Genomic DNA, 19,154 nt, shown 5'->3' with positions numbered 1-19,154 from the left:
TATTTTAACATTCTTAAGGGGTATCTAAGTAAAATTTCAGTACTATTATAGAAAATAGCTTGATGTTCAATAAATTTTAGGGATTAAATTTTTATCAACATTGAATTTATGCACCTTATATAGAACTTGCATTATAATGTAGAAATTTAATTTATTAAAAAAAATTTATTGTTGATTTTAGAATGGTTCATATCATTCATGATTTTCTATTGATTATTATTATTATTATTTTTTAAAGTATAGTTGTATTAGCAATTTTTTTAATTTTATTTTTATTTTTTTTAAAGTATAGTTGTGTTAGCAAGTAGAGCGATCGTGTCCTTTGGGTGAAAGACCCTAAAGTTAGCATGTGGGACAATCATATCCCTTGGATGAGAGACCATAAAGCTAGTAAGTAGAGCAATTGTGTCCCTTAGGTGAAAGGCCTTATAACCTGTTGGATCCTTTGGAGTCTTATTTGTCTACGGCGTATGAGTACAATCGTGTACGTGGACATACGTCAGAAGTATAACTGGAATAGTAGTCTGACCAGCTAACATACAAATTGGTCCCTCACCACGAGATACCAATAGATGGGCATTAATGCAACGTGGTCATACACTGAGTACGGTGTTGTAATTAATTATGGATGTTTATTTAATTATTTATGTGGAATCATGAATAGTATCGCATGCATATCATTTTTACATTCTTTTTACTCGATGTTATTATAAGTTTTCCTAATTATTCTAAGCACCTTTTACATTGGGTACAACTCCTAAAGCCCAATGGATAAAAAGTTATAATCAAAATAAAACTTACTAATTATAGTAAAAATGGAATTAAAATAGGGAAACAACCGTCGATCTGATGGTATTTCGTAAATTCAGTGTGGGCAACTCGGCCTAGTGGGTTGGGTGGCTAAAGTAGCTCGTCCTACCAAAAATTATATATGGTACGTCTGATAGCTCATTCCATATTGCGAGATACGCCCGATTTAATGTCAGACAGTCCAGATCACTTCTGTCATCAACCGGGCCTTTTTTGATCCATCTTGGTCATGAAACCGTTCACGACCCACTCTACATTAACATCATCATTGACATTGCCAACAATGCTGCATTAAATGCAGCGTATAATAATATGACCAATTAGATTGCAATCAGCAGGAATTTCCTGATTAACAGAGGACCTGGATTCCTTTGGTGGCATGAGGTGGCCAAGCTCTATGGAAGCCGCGAGGTTTTATGTTGTTTTATCATTTCTTTCCATGCCAAAAATTAAGACAGGTCATAAGTTTAATTGCACCACATATAGGAAATAAGAGGAAGGATGCTGCCCACTGTTGGAAGCTTTTTGGATTTATTTGCCATCCAACTTATTCATTAGGTCACACCAGTTAAGATGAAGGGAAAACACAAATATCATATCATTCCAAAACTACTATGATCCCCGGTAATACGATGGTCATTCAATCCCTATTATTTCTGTCCATTTTTCACTTAGAACTTCTAATTTACTTCATTTTTGAGCTCGTGAGCCAGTAAAACAGATAAGGTCTTATAAATAAGGTCATCATGGATGGACCACTCTCAAAAATTCTCACAAATAAGGTCTTAGCCATTGAATCTTTATTCATTTCTCAGTTAAATGTGGCTTGTTCATGTATATATCTTTTCACTCATTAATTATCTAACGGATGGATTTTTTCTAACAGCCCATCTATAATAGGGCCATCCGATCAATGGCTTAGATAGATCAACCAAATCTACAAAATTAATTTTACCCACAAGTTCCTGTGTAAAATGAACGGGGAGTACGACACTAGGGAGAATTTTGTGAAAAATACTAACATTTTTGAAAAATATTCCACTATAACTGGTCATGGGATCAATGGCTTGGATAGAGGACCAACCATGTCCTCAAATCTACAAATTGAATTCTACCAGGCGAAATGAATTGGAAATTTGGCATTGGGAAGAGTTTGGTTGGAAAGACATGATTTTTTATTTTTACTTTTAAATGGTCCATATATGATGGGGCCATCAGATGAATAGATTAGAAAGACCAACCATGGCCCCAAATCTACAAAACTGAATTTTTCCAACAAACTCCTTGTGCAAAATGAATTGGAGTTCGGCACATGAAAAAATTTCTAGGCCCGTTTGATTTTCCAAATTGGTCGTAAATGGGTAACAATTATTTTCTTATGTAATTACTGCACTGCTACCATGCTTGATTTGACACTTAACTTTTTTTTTTTTATTTTATATTATCATAAAATGAAGACGCTGCAAAAATATATGTGGGGCCTACCATAATGTATGCGACTTATCCACACCGTCCATTCGTTATGCCAGCTGAATTTATGGCATAAGCCAAAAAAATGAGGAAGATCCAAATATCAAGTGAAGCATGCACACTATGGGGAAAATAATATCGAACACCTACCATTAAAAACTTCTCAAGGCCACTATTGCCTTTGGTGTGGGCCACTTGTGTGTTGGATCTACTCATTTTTTGGCTCATGCCTCAAAATATTTTGCTAAAACTGATGGACGGAGCAGATATATCATATATATAATGGTGGGGCCCACAAATTTATACAAGTACTTTTGAACTGGTTTTCCAAGCATAAATAAACAAAATGAAAAAATACTAATGGCTTATTCACACTGTATTTACTTAGGATTTACATGCTTCTTTTCAAAGAAAAGACCGATGAGTTTTTAGAAATGGTACATTTATATTAGGGCACCGGGATCAATGACTTAGATATACCAACTATGGCCCTAAATCTCCAAAATAAATTACGCAGCAGCATCTTTGGGATGGGAATCTGGCATTGATGGAATGACTTTGAGGTGGATGATGGCTCAGTAATCAGATGGCTCTTGCCTGTCTTAATTACATGAGCATGGGACGCGGATTGCATCCTACCCCACCCGTTGTGTCCTACCCTTAGAGCTGGGCATCGGACCGAGTCGAATCGGATTGGGCCCAACTCGACTAGATAGGTCCGAGTTCTGCATGGCCTGACCTGAACTCGGCCAAATCCAGGACCGAGTCCAGGTCCTTTGACCAGATCCGATCCTAAACCATGCTGACCTGGACCAATCCGAGTCCAACTCGGTCAGGAAAATTGAGTCGGATCAGATTGGCCCAGGTTTGAATCGGGTTTTTTTTTTCCTCATGTAAAGTTGTAGTAACGTTGTATTTTTATAATGCATATCATATCCTTAAATAATGTATATCTTTATCATAGTATGAGACTTGTTTAGGCATGTAAAGTTGTAGTAATGTTGTAGTGTGATGCAGGGTTGAACGTGATGAGGATAACTACTCCGAATCCACGGAGCTTCTCTGGACTCCTCACAGAGACTTCTCGAATCCATGAGGAAAGAAAGCAGAAAATAGAAATAAATTCTAAGAAATTCGAAATTGATTAATTGATCCCTAAAAACGAGTTCACAACCATTTAAATAGGGGTACCAAACAATGGGAAAGAAATCAGAACCAAACTACAACTAAAACTCCTAGAATCCGTGACTTACTATAAATAGTATACTTACTATTTATAAATGGTCGTGATGTCTACTAGTGTGCAAGGTTTTTGGCCAAAAATAGTAAGTGTCCTATTTGGCTTCACCAAACTGTTCCCCTAATTATTCTAAGCTCTTTTCACGTTGGACGCAACTCCTAAAGCCCGACGGATGAAGAGTTATAACCAAACTAAAACTTACTATTTATAGTAAAAACAAAATTAAAGGGGGAAATGACCGTCGATCCAGGGGTTTTTTACAATTCTGGGCTGCATAACCTAGCGTAGTGGGGTTGGTTGGCTAAAGTAGCTCGTTCTACCCCAAAATCATATATTTTACGTTAGGTAACTCATTCCGGATTGTGAGATACGCCCGATCTAAGGTCCAACGGTCCGGATCACTTCTATCATCGACCGGGCCTTTTCTGATCCATCTTGGCCTTGAAACTATCTGTGACCCACTCTACATCATAGTGCCACGTCACTTGTTTGGTCATCTCATGCAAGGCCCAATTACTGGAGGATCCAGATGGATACATGCTACAAATGAGATTGATGGTCCATTGATCACACAGCCAACCTGATGGGCCTCAACCTCAATGGAGATGACCCATTTACAAAATCTCCCCCAAGTTGAATGATCTCAGTTGTCCAAGTCCAATATACTTGCATTCTTCCTAACTCTTTGTTGGGATGTTCTGCTGACCACCTACAGAAGGATCAGGATTCTTCTGATCTGAGGCATTTGATGGTCATGGGCCACTTAAAATGAGCCCCATATATTGACTATTTGGATCACCCAACCATGGCGCCTACTTGTCGGTTCTTGTATGAGTTTGAACCTATGCTTGGATAAGCGTTTTCCATGAGAAAATATAATAATTCAGCAATAATTATTTACTTATTTTCTTATGTCAGAGAATCCAAACTAATAAAAAGTAAAATATCTAATTTTTAGAATCCTTCAATTTCTTTGCTATCCAAATATTCATGATCTTCATTTATGTTATGGATTCTTTGCTAACCATGCTATCTTAAAGCATTTGTTGAAAGGATGCAGTCTATGGTGTGGAAGTCGGCCACTTTATAAAACCATTACATTTGTTTGGTAGCAATGAGAACCCAAACAGAGGATATCAATCCAAGGATGCAATCTATGGTGTGGAAGTAGAGTTGTGCATTTGTGACCCGATTCGGCGGATCCGACCCGATCCAGCTCGTTCCGAATAGAACCGACGGCCAAGATCGGGCTTGATCGGGTTGGAATTTCTAGATCTGATTCTTTTCATGTCAGGTCCGGATAGCCTTCTGTCTGGACTGACCCGACCCGTATACCTAAACCAAATGTACCCGACCCGAACTGAACAGACCTGGACTGAACGGCGGGCGGGTAGTATGAAATATCTTTTTTTTATTTTTTTTTCCCTTTCCCAACCCTATTTTTTCTTACCATCTCTCCCTTTCCCCTCTTTTCTTACCCTAACCTAAGTCGAACGATGGACGAGTGCTGCCCGACGTTCTGCTGCCTGCCCAATGAACGATCTTCTTCCTCTCCAGTCTCCTCTTCTTCTTCAACACCCGTTCTGCTGCCCGCCCGTCGCCTGACGCCAGTATCCTCTCCTTCTTTGTGATTGAATTAGGTTTTGGTGAGGATTCTATTTTGAATCTTTGATAGTTTCTTCTTATAAATCCTCTTCTTATTTCTTCTTATTCTAATGAATCCCCGACTATGGAGTGAATCTGATGCATGTGATATGCCCTATATCCACGCCGTTCATCTGTTTTGACAGATATCCATGTCGTTCTTCCAGTGTCAAAGTACACACCGGTGTCCAAGTTAGGGATAATATTCCTTTTATTATCCACGCCGTTCTTCCTTTTTCTTTTTCTTTCCCTTTTTTCTTTTTTTTTTTTAAAATTTTTTGTTTTTGGTTTTTCGTGGAAGCACATCATATGGGTTGTATTCTAGTCAATAGCATCTCAAGTTTGTGCTTGTTGAATTTCTCCTTGAATTTTGTGCTGCTAGTCATTAAAATTGAATTATGGCTATGGGAATTACCTATTTGATTCTAGATTATGAAATATCCCTTAGAGTTGCAGTGTACAAGGTCAATTTGGTTTTAAGTTACAGCTGAGGTAAAGTGAGAGCAATGATTGTAGTTGATATATCTGAAAACTAGCTTTGAATGTTTTATCTTGTCATGTTTCTTTAGAATCTTTGAATTTGCCAAGTTTCAGTGATGGACTCAGTTTGTTGCTAGTGCTATAGATTTATCCCAGGACCACGGAAAATTTTACTTTCTTGAAGAAATTTGTGAAATTTTCAGATGCAGTGCTCAATTTCTCATGGTGGATTGACTTCTCTTTCGAAATGTTAGCATTTCAACATTATTAGAGAGTTTTTATTTTAATTCCTTGGTTGTACATGTGCCAAGGCATATCAAAATATGCAATGTTCCACATTCACAGGTAGCAGTCACTAGGTTAAGCATGATTAAGATCATTGAATTGTTGAAATTGTTGTGTCATGGCCCATTGATGCAACCAGATGGTTACATATGCTGTTAGATCAAAGCTTGGCTACTTGATCAGATATCAGGTGCAAATTAGGATAATCCAATTGTCCTGATCAAATTCACCTGTTTGAATCATGTCTGGATTCCTGCCTTCCATACTATAGATCTGGATCTCTTCGAAGGGTCCCAGTTGTCTTAGTTGGTGATTTGGACCAGATTAAGGGATAGATTAAATATACATATCAAAGGATTCATTTGGATTTTGTGGTGCACCCACCATGCAATTGGATGCTTGTAATTGAACAAGCTTGTGAAGGAACTAGTGTTTAGCCAATTGGTTATTAAATTAACTTCTAGTGGCTTTTAATAAGGGAATTGACCAAATATAGCTTCATCAGTGCATTTTGGGTGTTATACCTTAGATTAGGGGCTGACCCCAATTAGTTGGGATAAGGCTTAGATGATGATGATTGTTTAGATGGCTGGTGGTCGGTGCTCTTTTGGTAAGTTGGGGTTTCAGTGACTTCTCACCCCTACTCGTGGTTGAGTGGCTAGCTTGAACTAGGGGCTTAACCCATAGTTACATCTCTCTCCTACGGGTTCTCCAGCTTGTGGATGTACCTTGCCTTTTGCCGAGTCTTCTTTCCATTCACCTATGAGGTTGCGGCAGAGTGTTTGTTGCTGCATTGTGCAGGTGTATTCATTCATGCATATTCTAGTTGTTGTTGCAGCATGGTATCTTCATGGTTGAAGAACTTATTCTTGAAAATCTTAATTAATTGAAAACATTCTTCACATCTCATCTTCATCGTTTGGATCTTTAAGTGTGTTCTTTCCGTCATTACTTTCATCTATATAAATGTGGTCAGATCCAAAATATCTTTGTAGGATAAGCTTAACCTACAAGCCATTTGTGAAGCCACTATGATGTTTTATTGATAATCAATCTGTCTATCATCTGTGCCACTCAGGTTCTACTTGGCTGCCAAAAATTAGACCACTTGAAAACACAGGTGGGCCACACCAGGGAACTGATAGGGACTATGAGTAATTTTCAGGTCCAAGGTTTCTACTAAAACAAGACCTAAAACCCCTTTTCCACCCAGTAAAGGTTATGCTTAACATACAATGCATCTTGTGGGGCCTACCTTGTTGATTTCACTCTAATCCGTCCATCACGTGTAACCCCTCAATTTTCTTAGAAGCATAAAAATCAGGCTGATACTCTGCTCAAATGGGCCATGCAAAATCATTATCAAAATCATGAAAATATTGTACAACTTGCATGTCTAGGGCTAACAATTGTATAATTAACTTATTGTATTACATTGTTTCTTCGCTTTTCTCATTATATAGTTAGCTTAATATGTATTACATTTTTTCTTCTTAAATTATTATTGTGACTTGTTAGTTTATAGTTGTGACTTGTGATTGTTATTCATAAGTTAGATAATTAGTTACCCGTTTGAGGATTTTTATATGGCCATACATAGATATGATGTATTTTTGGTGGCATAGAAATCGCTCAAATTGTCCCATTTTTAGACAATTCAAGGTTAGATGGATAGTATGCTTTCATATAACCTATTTAAATGTTCATGCCTGATCCGCGGTCTATCTCCTCATTTCTCTTTGGATATGTTTCTTTCGTTTCGTATCTAATCCCAAATATCTTTATGGTGCTTTAGATATTTGACATCGGAATGTAATGTAAGATCAACTTATCTGGAGAGGCATGGGAAGATGCTGCCGGATTTTCGGCGTGGACGTTTAAATGAGAATATGAAAGTATTACAATCTATCCAACCTTGGATGACTGACTAATTTAGGATTTAATTGTTACTTGTAAGTTAGATAATTAGTTACCTCTTTGAGGATACATAGATATAGTGTGTTTTTGGTGGCATAGAAATTGCTCAAATTGTCCCTTTTTGGACAGTTCAAGGTTAGATGGATAGTATGCTTTCATATAACCTATTTAAATGTTCATGCCTGATCCGCGGTCTATCTCCTCGTTTCTCTTTAGATATGTTTCTTTCGTTTCGTATCTAATACCAAATATCTTTATAGTGTTTTAGATATTTGACATCGAAATGTAATGTAAGATCAACTTATCTGGAAAGGCATGGGGAGATGCTATCGGATTTTCGGCGTGGACGTTTAAATAGGAATATGAAAGTATTACAATCTATCCAACCTTGGATGAGTAACTAATTTAGGATTTAGTATAACTCTATTAGCATTAGATTGCTAATGCTAATATGATTTAATATATGTCAACTATCAGATGGAAAGCGAGGGTCTTTCCAATACCCTGTCTCCGGCCCCTGGTGGTCGATCAATTACATCATCGATGATCCTTGAAGATGAAGGATTAGGTGTTGAACATGAAGAGGTGCTCATCAACGTGGTTGATACTAGTATCACATAGTCACATGTTGCAGGAAATACGAAAAAGAGGTCGGCAGTGTGGGAAGATTTTGAAGAAGAACTCTGAAGAACGGCCAAGTGAATATACAATGCAAGCACTGCAAGAGTCAGTACACTAAGCAAGCAGATGGTTCGACCACAACATTGAAGAAACATCTAGTAAAGTATTTAAGAAAGTAAGAAGTGGGGCAAGGCAATAAACACTTTCATTTTCGTAATCTGCAGGGGGTCCATCAGTGTTCATATACAAGTATGACAAAGAGTCGGTGAATGAGTGGACGACCAAGTTAATTATTTCAGATGAAAGACCATTTCAAATGGTGGAGAGTCTTGCTTTTGTTGGATTAGTCAAATGCCTTAACCCCAGATACGAGAAGGTCTCTCGTACAACAATCAGAAGGGTGTGTATGAAGATGTATGAAGGTGAGAAGGTCAAGTTGAAAGGAGAGATGGCCACGATTTTTTGAATTAGCCTGACATCAAATTTGTGGACAGCATTCAATCAACGAAAGGGGTACATGTCCCTAACTGTTCACTACGTTGATGCCGAATGGAGGCTTTGCAGGAGAATAATAAACTTCCATTATCTTGCGCCTCCTCATTGTGGTTTGATGATTTCAAACTGCATACACAGATGTTTAATGTAGTGGGAAATTAAGAAGAAGATCTCGACAATTACACTACATAATGCCTCTGCAAATGATGACGTGATAATGAATTTGTGTAACGAGTTTAAGGCCACCGATGACTTATATTTTATGGAAAGATATTTCATGTTAGGTGTTGTGCTCACATCCTAAACTTGATTGTACAAAAAGGCCTTAAAACAATCGATCCCACGATTGAAAACATAAGAGAGAGTGAGAAGTACATATGGAGGTCACATTCACAATTACATGCATGGAATGAGATCATGAAGTGGTTGAATTTGTCAACTCAGAGAACGATGAAGTTGGTGTCACGACACGTTGGAATTCAACTTTTGAAATGTTGGATTCAACGATAGATTTGAGACCTGCCTTCTCTCACTATGCGGAGCGTGATAGTGCGTATATTTGGCTGCCTTCTGAAGATAATTAGTCAAGAGCTACATCAGTTCGTGAGTTCCTTTTTGTTTTTTACAACAACACGAAGAAATTTTCTGGCTGCAAGTATCTAACAGCAAATATATTTCTGCCTAAACTTTGGAAGGTAAAAGATGCCTTGCGTAAAAGTAGTAGTGGACAAGACTTTTTACACTTCATGACCATGGGTATGCAGGTAAAGTTGATAAGTATTGGTCTGAGTGTAGTCTGGTAATAGGTGTTGCGATCATTCTTGATCCCCGATACAAGATGATTATGGTTGACTTCATATGTAATAAGTTATATGGTTTGATGGGTGTTGTTAAGGCCGAATTTTTTTTTGGTGTAGCCAGTAAATTGTACAATTTGTATGCGTGTGCCACAAAAGAACAATTTCCTCATGTGGTTTCTAGTTCTGCTGTTGATGAATCGCAAGACGACATGACAGATGATTTCATGTCTTACTATGCATAGGTGAAAGGGACTCAAGTACAGTCACAGATACATAGATCAAAACTTGAAGAGTATCTCAAGGACGATCTTCTAGTTTTAAACAAAGGCAATGAGTTTGATGTTTTGAAGTGGTGGAGGGCGAGACCTGGTAAGTTACAATACCCTGTGCTCTCGTTAATGGCACGCGACATATTATCAATTCCAATTTCAACTGTGGCTTCAGAATCCGCTTTCAGTATGGGGAGTAGGGTCATAAGTATAGAAGCTCACTTACACCTGAAGCGGTTGAAGCGCTCATTTGCACTTAGGATTAACTGCGTTCGATGTGGGAGAAAGAGACCTCTATTGATGAGGAGTTCGATGAAGAGGAGAGTGACAAGATTGAAGAGACAGTGCCTGCAGCTGTAATATGATTTTGATGCCTTCTAATTTTGTTATATCATGTTATTTGTAATTTTGTTAAAACAGTTACATTGAAGTTTTATGGTTATGTTTTATGGGTGGTTGAATATTTCTCTTGCTTTCATTAGTACTATTAATTAGATAATGTTGTGTAAATTTCTTATTATATTGTTAGGTAATTGCGTTCATTCATAACTCTCTTTTTTTTGTCATAAGCTAACCAGATATACACTAGATATGTCATCGGAAGATGATGCATCGATGAATATTTGAGATTATGGAGTCCAAACCTACTCCTAGGATGGAAAGATATAGTTGAAATGTAAGTTGTGTGGAAAACAATTTGTCAACAAAACAAATCGACTCCGCACCTTGTAGCAAAGCTTCTCAAGAGGTCCGAGATTTATTTGGAGTCATTCTCGATTCTAATATAAAGACTTCCCACACCACTCACCCTACATCTACAACCAATACAACTAACCAAAGAATATATAGAAGTAGGCTTGTTATAAATGAAGAAGTGTTTAACAGAGGAATTGCAACTGCCTCAAGCTCTAGTTCCAGGCCTTCCACAACCACAATTAGTAGAGAAGAAGAATAAGAGAGAATTTTAAGGGAGCACGAAGAATGGGATTATAAAGAGGCTGTCAAAGAAATCATGCAAATGGCACACAGATCAAGAAGTACTAAACAACATCCACCTCCGAGACAACATGATGCTGAAACAGGTACAAGTAAACCATCAAAGTTTGCTAAAAGTCTTGCAGCATTTTATAGGCTATTGGGAATCCCGTACAAATCGGATTATAAAAAGTGTCTGAAAAAAGTTCTTGCATCTGTGAATGAGGACGATGGGAAGGGATCCCCACCATCTGATTCAGCAGAGGTGAACGACTATTTTTTGGACACATCCAGCACGGAGTCACCCAAGAGTTCTCCTGCAGTTGAATTTGTAAAAAGAGAACCGAATGATGAATCTAGCGACGAAGGTGGAGGTGGAGGAGGGGGTTACTATTACGGACAAGGTTCATTTAGTTACATACCACAAAAGCATTCATCATATAGAGGGTATTGAATATATGAAAGTTTTACCTAATCTATATGTCAGTATGTGCATGTTAGGTTTTTTTTTTACTTCTGATTTTGGATATGATGTTGGACATGGTTTATTTACTTTCGAAGTGAAGAATGTTCTTTCGTTTGGATGATACTTTGCTTTTTTGGCCCAATCTTTTTCTTTTTCTTTCTTTATTATTCTTTAAATTTTAGCTTAAAGTGTGTTTGGTACCAAATTTCATGAAAATCTGCACCAAATTAGACTGATTAGTCATGAAATTTCATAGTATTTGCCGCAACCATACAATTTTTTATCCATACAACTTCTTAACATCTTGGTTGCACTAAATATCATGTCTAATGTGGCACAATATATCATGATATTTTCATGAAATAATGGTGCAATCTAACACATTGTCTTCTCTTTCAAATTTAAAGCACCCATTCTAGAGTTTTCTTATTGAGTGGGGTCCAACATCTCCATGTGCTAAGGTGTGGGAATTTGCTCATTGGACTGTAAAGGTGCTTTCATGAATGATGTGTTCTTATAAAAGTGTGAGTTTCCATTTCTAATCATTGAATATAACATCAGTTGATGATTAGAATATGGTAATACATATTGTACTTAACCCAATTTTGATTCACACCAATTGCTCATTAATTATCTTTTAGGAGCCTTATACATAGAATTGGTGAGATTTATGTATAGCCTTAGCATTCTATTCCTTGAATTGCGGATTCTCATATTGATTATCAAATCCCCCAATGACTTTAACCTAATACAATAAGACCTAGTTATTTTAGTTAGCTGTTCAGAGCCATTGACTAACATTTTGTGGTACTAATGGAGTGGCTTCTATTGAGAGAGAGAGAGAGAGAGAGAGAGAGAGAGAGAGAGAGAGAGAGAGAGAGAGAGGGAGGGAGGGAGGGAGGGAGAGAGAGAGAGAGAGAGAGAGAGAGAGAGAGAGGTGTATATGAGATGCCACTACTTCTTTTTCTCCTCCTCCTTTCTTAGAACTGATTTTATCTTTCTAGAATTACTAATTCCACATTCTTGTAGACCCATATACATTTATAATCGAGCATGCATGCAAATATTAACACATGTATGAGATCTAAGCTTCCTATAAGCCTGGATATAATGCGTGGACCTTTAATCTAAAATATCATACAATTTCACTCTTTAAGGGATGCACAACATACCAAGTAAATTGTCCATTAAAATTTCGTTTAGGTAGGTGTATGTGAGTGTGGGCTTATGACTGGACTCACATGTACATGCACCTATATCTTATATATTAAGAACTTTTCTCTTTAATTTTTTAGCGATCTTTATTTCATACTTTTTTTATTTGACCATTTTATTTTAGTGTATGTGATGACTTCCCCTGAAAGTTTTAAAGCTATGGTTTCTACAGCGGTTCGCGACTGTTAACTACATAATGAATTCTTGATCTAAGCTGAGAGGTTGGTAACTGTTCTTTGATTTCTTGTTAATTAAGGCTGCCTTTGGAAACACTACTGAAATGAATTGCAACTATTATTTGAATAAAATGGAAATAATTAAATTGTAGTTGCCTTCCTTAGTATTCATATTAAAGTATGAAGCTCCAAATCTCAAATCATAAAGAATACCATCTCCAAAGGGTTTGGCTAACCCTCCCTTTGTCCAGTAACCATTCTGAGTGAGGTAATTGTTCCATACTCTCTTTTATCAGACAAACATTTTACATACCCAGAATTTTATCTGGTTTCACGAGCTTGGAAAACAGGCTGTACAAGATGGCTATAGTATGACTATGGTAATTCCAGTAAGCCGACGACAGCACCAAGGTCACTATCAGGGTTATTCTGTGGGAAGATTTGCTATGTCATATCTTCTACTTGCTACAATATACAACAACGGTGGCTCCATATGGTATAGAATTTATACTATCAAGCCACTAATATGAATGCTACTTCTTTATGATTATCAGAAAATGTTGCTGGTATTGACTCATTTCCTCTTACTACATATTCCCAATCTAGTTCAGTTATGCATCCAAACATGCCTAAAAGTGTTTGCAGTTGTCTCTCCACCTTCTGTGCACATTGAAGCAAAGTAGAAAAGAATGTATATCTTTATGAATGCATGAAACTAATTCCATGGAGTTTTTCTTCTTTTCTTTTTAATAAATCCCAAGATTCTTTGGTTACAATAGAGATTATATTAACGGGTTTTGATAGGGTACCATACCACAATATTGCAATGTGGCTGGCTTCCACACCATAGATTGCATCCTTAGATTGATATCATCTGTTTGGGTTCTCATTGCTACCAAACAAATGCAATGGTTTTATAAAGTGGCCGGCTTCCACACCATAGATTGCATCCTTTCAACAAATGCTTTAAGATAGCATGGTTAGCAAAGAATCCATAACATAAATGAAGATCATCAATATTTGGATAGCAACGAAATTGAAGGATTCTAAAAATTAGATCCAGCCCACAACGCATGCTCTGACCGTCTACTTCTATCACCCCAAGGATGCTGCAATCGACTTCTTCTCCCCTGAGTTCATTAAGGATTCATTGAGCAGAGCCTTAGTGCAGTACTACCCTCTTGCAGGCCGGTTGCACCCAGGCCCCAGTGACCGGCTTGAGCTCGAGTGCAATGCAATGGGAGTTCTGTTTGTAGAAGCTGAGTCGGATGCTCAGATAGATGATTTTGGTGACTTCAAGCCAGGCCCAGGCCTCAGAGAGCTTGTTCCCAACATCGACTACAACACCCACATTGGTGAGTGGCCGTTGCTATTGGTGCAACTCACCTTCTTCCGTTGTGGAGGTGTCTACATGGGGATAGGCATTGCCCACACGATCGTCGATGGATTTGCCGCATTGCAATTCATCTCAGCATGGGCGAGGATTGCACGTGGAGACGCACATGTGGGCATCGATCCATTCTTCGACCGGACAATCATGTAGGCCCGGGACCCTCCTGTTCCCCCGGCTTTCAAACATGAGGAGTACGACCGCCCACCACTCATGTTGGGCCATGTAGACGATCATGAGGTACGGAGCAAGGAGACAACGGTCGAGATGTTGAGGCTGACACGTGAACAAGTGAATAAGATCAGGCAACAAGCGACCGGGTGCAGCCGGTACCAGTCGGTGGCGGGTCACGTGTGGAGAGTTGCGTGCAAGGCTCGTGGGCTCCACCATGATCAGCAGACGAAGATGTTCATTGCCGTTGATGGCCGCGGACGGTTGCATCCTCGGTTGCCTGATGGTTACTTTGGTAACCTTGTGTTCAAAACGACACCGGCCGGGCGGTGCGGCGATCTGGTGTTGAACCCGCTGAGTCAGTCGGCGAGTCGCGTGAAAGAAGTAGGGGAGATGATGAAGGACGATTACCTAAGGTCAGCGCTTGACTTTTTAGCCAGTCACAAGGACCTGACTCCGTTTCGCGGTGCATCCCACACGCTGGGCTGTAGCCAAGGGACGTTCTACGGCTGCCCCAACATCACCTTCACCAGCTGGATAGGGATGCCGATCTACGATGCTGATTTTGGGTGGGGCCCACCTATCCACATGGGCCCCGCGGCTTTGGGCTTCGAAGGGAAGGCTATCCTGATGCCAACGCGAGAAGGGGATGGGAGCATGCTACTCGCGATCCGCCTGCAGGTGGCCCACATGAAGGCTTTCAAGGACTCCACTTACCATGGTTTATAGAGGACTGCTAGTGCCATTCTGATCATGGGTCATTTTGCTTTAGGCAGCTTATGTTGGTTTCTGCTTATTCACTAGATAAAAGAATATTTGGAAAACAACGTGCTTATCATCCTAAGAGCATAAGAGTAATAAAGTTTGTTTAGTTTCTCACATTATATAACTAAATATTTAATTTTTAAAAAAAAACAAATTGCAAAAAATACTACATAATTAATGCAAAATTTACTTTCATACCATTTTTGGGATTTTGACCGTACTGGCATCGTTGTACGGTCAAATTCTCAAAAGAGGTTCCACCTTCCAAATATTCCGAAGGTGGCCTTTTGACAAGCTTTGGAAAATTTTTCAAACCAAAATGCCCTTGTCCTTGATTTAGTAGTTGTATGGTTTTTTGAGTGAATAAGAAGTTACTAGTTAATGCTGAGAAAGTGATATAGACGGCAACCTTTTTGGGCGTAGGCAAGGCCCAACTCGTGAGGCCCACATTGATATATGTGTATAATTCATGCCGCCCATCCACTTTGTCGTGTCATTTTAGGGATAAGGCCTAAATATCAGCTTAATCTAGAGCTCTATGGGCCACATAATAGAAAATAATGGTGACAATAGCACCCACTGTTGAAACTTCCAGGCTCACTGTGTTGTTGAAACTTGGAGGCTATTACTTACTGCAGTGGGCGAGAGACCAGGGCTGATGGGGAGTTGGTGAAGTTGAGGTTGATAGTTGGTTGGTTTGCAATAGGGGTTGAAGGTGAATAGGACTAGATGTGGCCTTGGTGTGGGTTGGGCACAAATGGGCTTGGTGTGATGTGGGTGGAGGAAAGGGGACCATTTGTTTAAAGGTGGGGGATTCAAAAATGGTTTGGGATGTTTGGGAGTTGCTCAGATTGGGTTGGGTAGGTGGGAGGACCATCAGGGAGTGGCTACTTGGGTTAGAGTGGTTGGGAGAGGTGTTGGGATGCTGAATGGAGAATGTTGGGGAAGTTTGGCAGGTAGGGATGTTGTGTGGGATCGGAGAGTGGAGTTGCCTAACTTGAGCGGGTGAGGCAATTCATCAAGCACCTAATGAGCGTTGCATTCTCTGCTCGGATGAGTTGGTAAGAGGCACCTCTCCCTCAGCAAGTGGGTCCGGGGTGGAACGAGAGGACATCAGGTGCTGAGGATTCTCATTCTCCGTTGTTGTATGATGTGGGGAGGAAGAGATAGGCATGAGATTTAGGTCTTCAACATGGTTTCACTACCAAAAAATCGGGCAAAGGCTATGGACTTTGAAAGCTTTTAGCAATTTAGCTACGGATTTAATCCGTAGCTAAAGCCTGATCGATCTGTAGCTAAAGCGTACCTCCTCACCTAAACTTTATTAAACATAGCTGGTGCTTAAGGGGCTCCATGGGGTCCATTGGAATATATGTGTTTGATCTAAGCCGTTCATCAATTCTGATATATAATTTCAGTGGATGAGCTCAAAAATTATGTAGATTGAAGGTCTAAGTGGACCACACCATAAGAAATAATTAAAAATAATTTTCTATCATTTATATGTTATGTGGTCCGCTTACAACTTCGATCTGAATTCTTTTTTGAATCTACTATTAAAATGATCTGTTAAAATGAATGGACGGAGTGGATAAATAACATACATTACAGTGGGCCCCACGAGTGCCAAAGGCAAACATTGAAGGTGCCGTCCTTCACCGCCAAAACCCAAATGTCCACGCTTATCCTCCCGCGAGCGCCCATCTCCCACAACCCAAACCCTCTCTCTCTCTCTCTCTCTCTCTCTCTCTCTCTCTCTCTCTCTCGCACTCAGCCTCTCCCTTTCCCTCGCCATCTCTCCATCTCTCACACTTCCTCACCCTCTCTCTCACGCACTCAGCCTCTCCCTTTCCCTCGCCCTCTCTCGATCTCTCTGTCTCTTAGCCCCATTCCCCTCTCTTTATTTCCCAACCTCTCTCTCCCTCTCTCTCTCTCTAGGGTTTTCAAAATCCCCTTTCGCCGCAAACCCACCATTGATTTGTGAGCAGACTCTGTGCCAGGGTTTTCGAAACCCTTTTCTCCAACCCTCATCACCGTCTCGGCTCATCCACCAGCTGCAGCCTTCGTCCGATTGCAATTTCTTCTTTGCTCAAGTGCGTTGATAGATCTAGACTTTATCCAACTCCATGAATCAACCCTTAAAGCCACGCAGGGCAAAATGGTCCGTATTTTTAGGAATTTTCCGATTTTTACGGTATTTTTTAGGATTGAAAGTTGTTTTTGGAACTAGATTTAGGGGTTTTGGTGCCAAAATGGTATGAAGAGGGGTTTAGGGACTTGGAGATTTGATTCTCATCCGTTGATTTGATTCCATTTCCTAGGTTTTCGGGAGGAAAAGGAAATGTCCCTTCTCTGAGGAATGAAAACCGATTTCATCACTGCTTTGGGCTTCCACAAACGAGGGGAACCATTACATAAGAGGAAATCAATTTCTTTTTTCTGGTGAATCTTGTTCTCCACCAATCTGAACAAGCCCCGAAGTGATGCCTGTGGATCTATTGTTTGAGAATCGCTTATGAGACTTGTTTGATTTTGTTTCAGAAAGATATTGTTGTTTATCTTTAGTGGCAACTCTTATTTTTGTCATCTTTAGTGGTAGTTTATAGATTTCTCATTGTTTTATTTCTAAATAGCCCTTGTAGACCTCAATTAGCATTTAATTTACATTAATAATACAAAGAGTTATTTGATACTCCAGCAATCTATGACTCTAGATGATTGGAATTTTAGAGTGTTTCTTGGATTGGAATAGAAAAAATTGTGGATCCCATTGTTTGTCTTTCAAATTCTAATTTTATCTTTGGAATTTCTGTTTCTATGGTCGGTTGACCTAGTAAGCTCTTTATTTTGTAGCTTTATACCATGTCTCTCTTTTGGAAAAGCATTCGATGTAGAATCCTTGGGCCTCATTCGGCAGTGGAGTCTAGTGCTAATTTAGTTATAGTTTCAAATTGGTATTTACATAAAGAGTATAAATGTTAAATGCCATGACTTCCTATACATTTTTCTGCACACAAATTCCCATGGGAAATGTGCCAATTTTTTTTTACGTGATCGGGACCATCCATTCTGCAATCTGCACTGTAATAGGCCATGACCAAAGATCGGTCCAATTGGACAGTCCTAGCTGCTAGATTTGAGGAAAAAAGGTAGGTCCGGGGGCCCTGTTCTGATTGAGCATTTAGGATGGTCTGATAGGCCTGATTTTTAAACCATGCTCATGTATGGTGATATTGTACAAGTCTGCCATACATTCTTGTGGCAACTTGTGTGTAAAAATGTATACAGGTCTGATAGGCCTGATTTTTAATTCATCAATATCTATTTTGGGTTTTCTTTTCATTTTCTATTGATTTGTATTTTGGGTTTCCTTTCAATTTCCATCTAATGGTTTTTTGGGTTTTGATTAATATCAGTTTCTTGGGTCTTCATCAATACCTGCTTTGGGTGTTCTTTTGATTCCCTCAATCATTAATAGAAATCAAGCAACAATAAGTTGTAATCATATTTTCTCAATGCAGAAATCCAATGAGAATGTTGCTCAAATGCAGAGATCTAATGAGAAAATCATCACTGTCATATGTGAACAGCTCGTGAATTTCTTTATTTTAAACTTAGTTTTATAAGTTTATGATTTGTGATTTGAATTCTGCATTTGGATGTCTTTAAATGGTTGTTTCATGAAATGGAGAGCCACTAGTGGTGTTTATGATAATTGCATATTGGGCTCTGTTATGGATCATATATGGTCATCTAAATTCTTTATTTTAGCTTTTTGATTAACAGTTTTTCTGCTTAGCATCCATTGGTGTCGCAGCTTCCTTTCTATGATATGCAGGCACTCAGAAATTGCATACGTGGCATACAAGTATCCATTTTCAAAGGTCAGGATTATTCGACCAATCTGATTGTAGGATGTGACTTATTGACTGTCAGTTCCACAATTTAGTCAATTTAATTTGACT

General features: G+C 39.0%; 2 protein-coding genes and 1 pseudogene across 2 annotated transcripts; all 3 read left to right on the top strand.

Annotated features, from left to right (window-relative positions):
* The window catches only part of LOC131254876 (uncharacterized), a 28,188-nt pseudogene extending 18,184 nt beyond the window's left edge, over positions 1 to 10,004 (top strand).
* A 302-nt stretch (positions 10,005 to 10,306) lies between these two features.
* Positions 10,307 to 14,406, top strand: LOC131254875 (shikimate O-hydroxycinnamoyltransferase-like). The gene is made up of 5 exons (XM_058255576.1): positions 10,307 to 10,387; positions 11,233 to 11,410; positions 12,114 to 12,133; positions 13,160 to 13,243; positions 13,921 to 14,406. Exons 1-5 carry the CDS (start codon positions 10,307 to 10,309, stop codon positions 14,404 to 14,406), a joined length of 849 nt encoding a protein of 282 aa, XP_058111559.1.
* Positions 14,407 to 14,466: 60 nt separating this feature from the next.
* On the top strand, positions 14,467 to 15,303 carry LOC131256141 (hydroxycinnamoyl-CoA:piscidic acid hydroxycinnamoyltransferase-like). The gene has a single exon (XM_058257187.1). The coding sequence runs from the start codon at positions 14,467 to 14,469 to the stop codon at positions 15,151 to 15,153; it is 687 nt and encodes a 228-aa protein (XP_058113170.1). The 3' UTR covers positions 15,154 to 15,303.
* Positions 15,304 to 19,154: the final 3,851 nt, after the last annotated feature.

Source organism: Magnolia sinica, chromosome 9, assembly GCF_029962835.1.
Source record: "Magnolia sinica isolate HGM2019 chromosome 9, MsV1, whole genome shotgun sequence".
NCBI lineage: Eukaryota > Viridiplantae > Streptophyta > Magnoliopsida > Magnoliales > Magnoliaceae > Magnolia > Magnolia sinica.
Note: the sequence above shows the minus strand (reverse complement) of the source record. Positions and strands in the feature narration are given on the sequence as shown.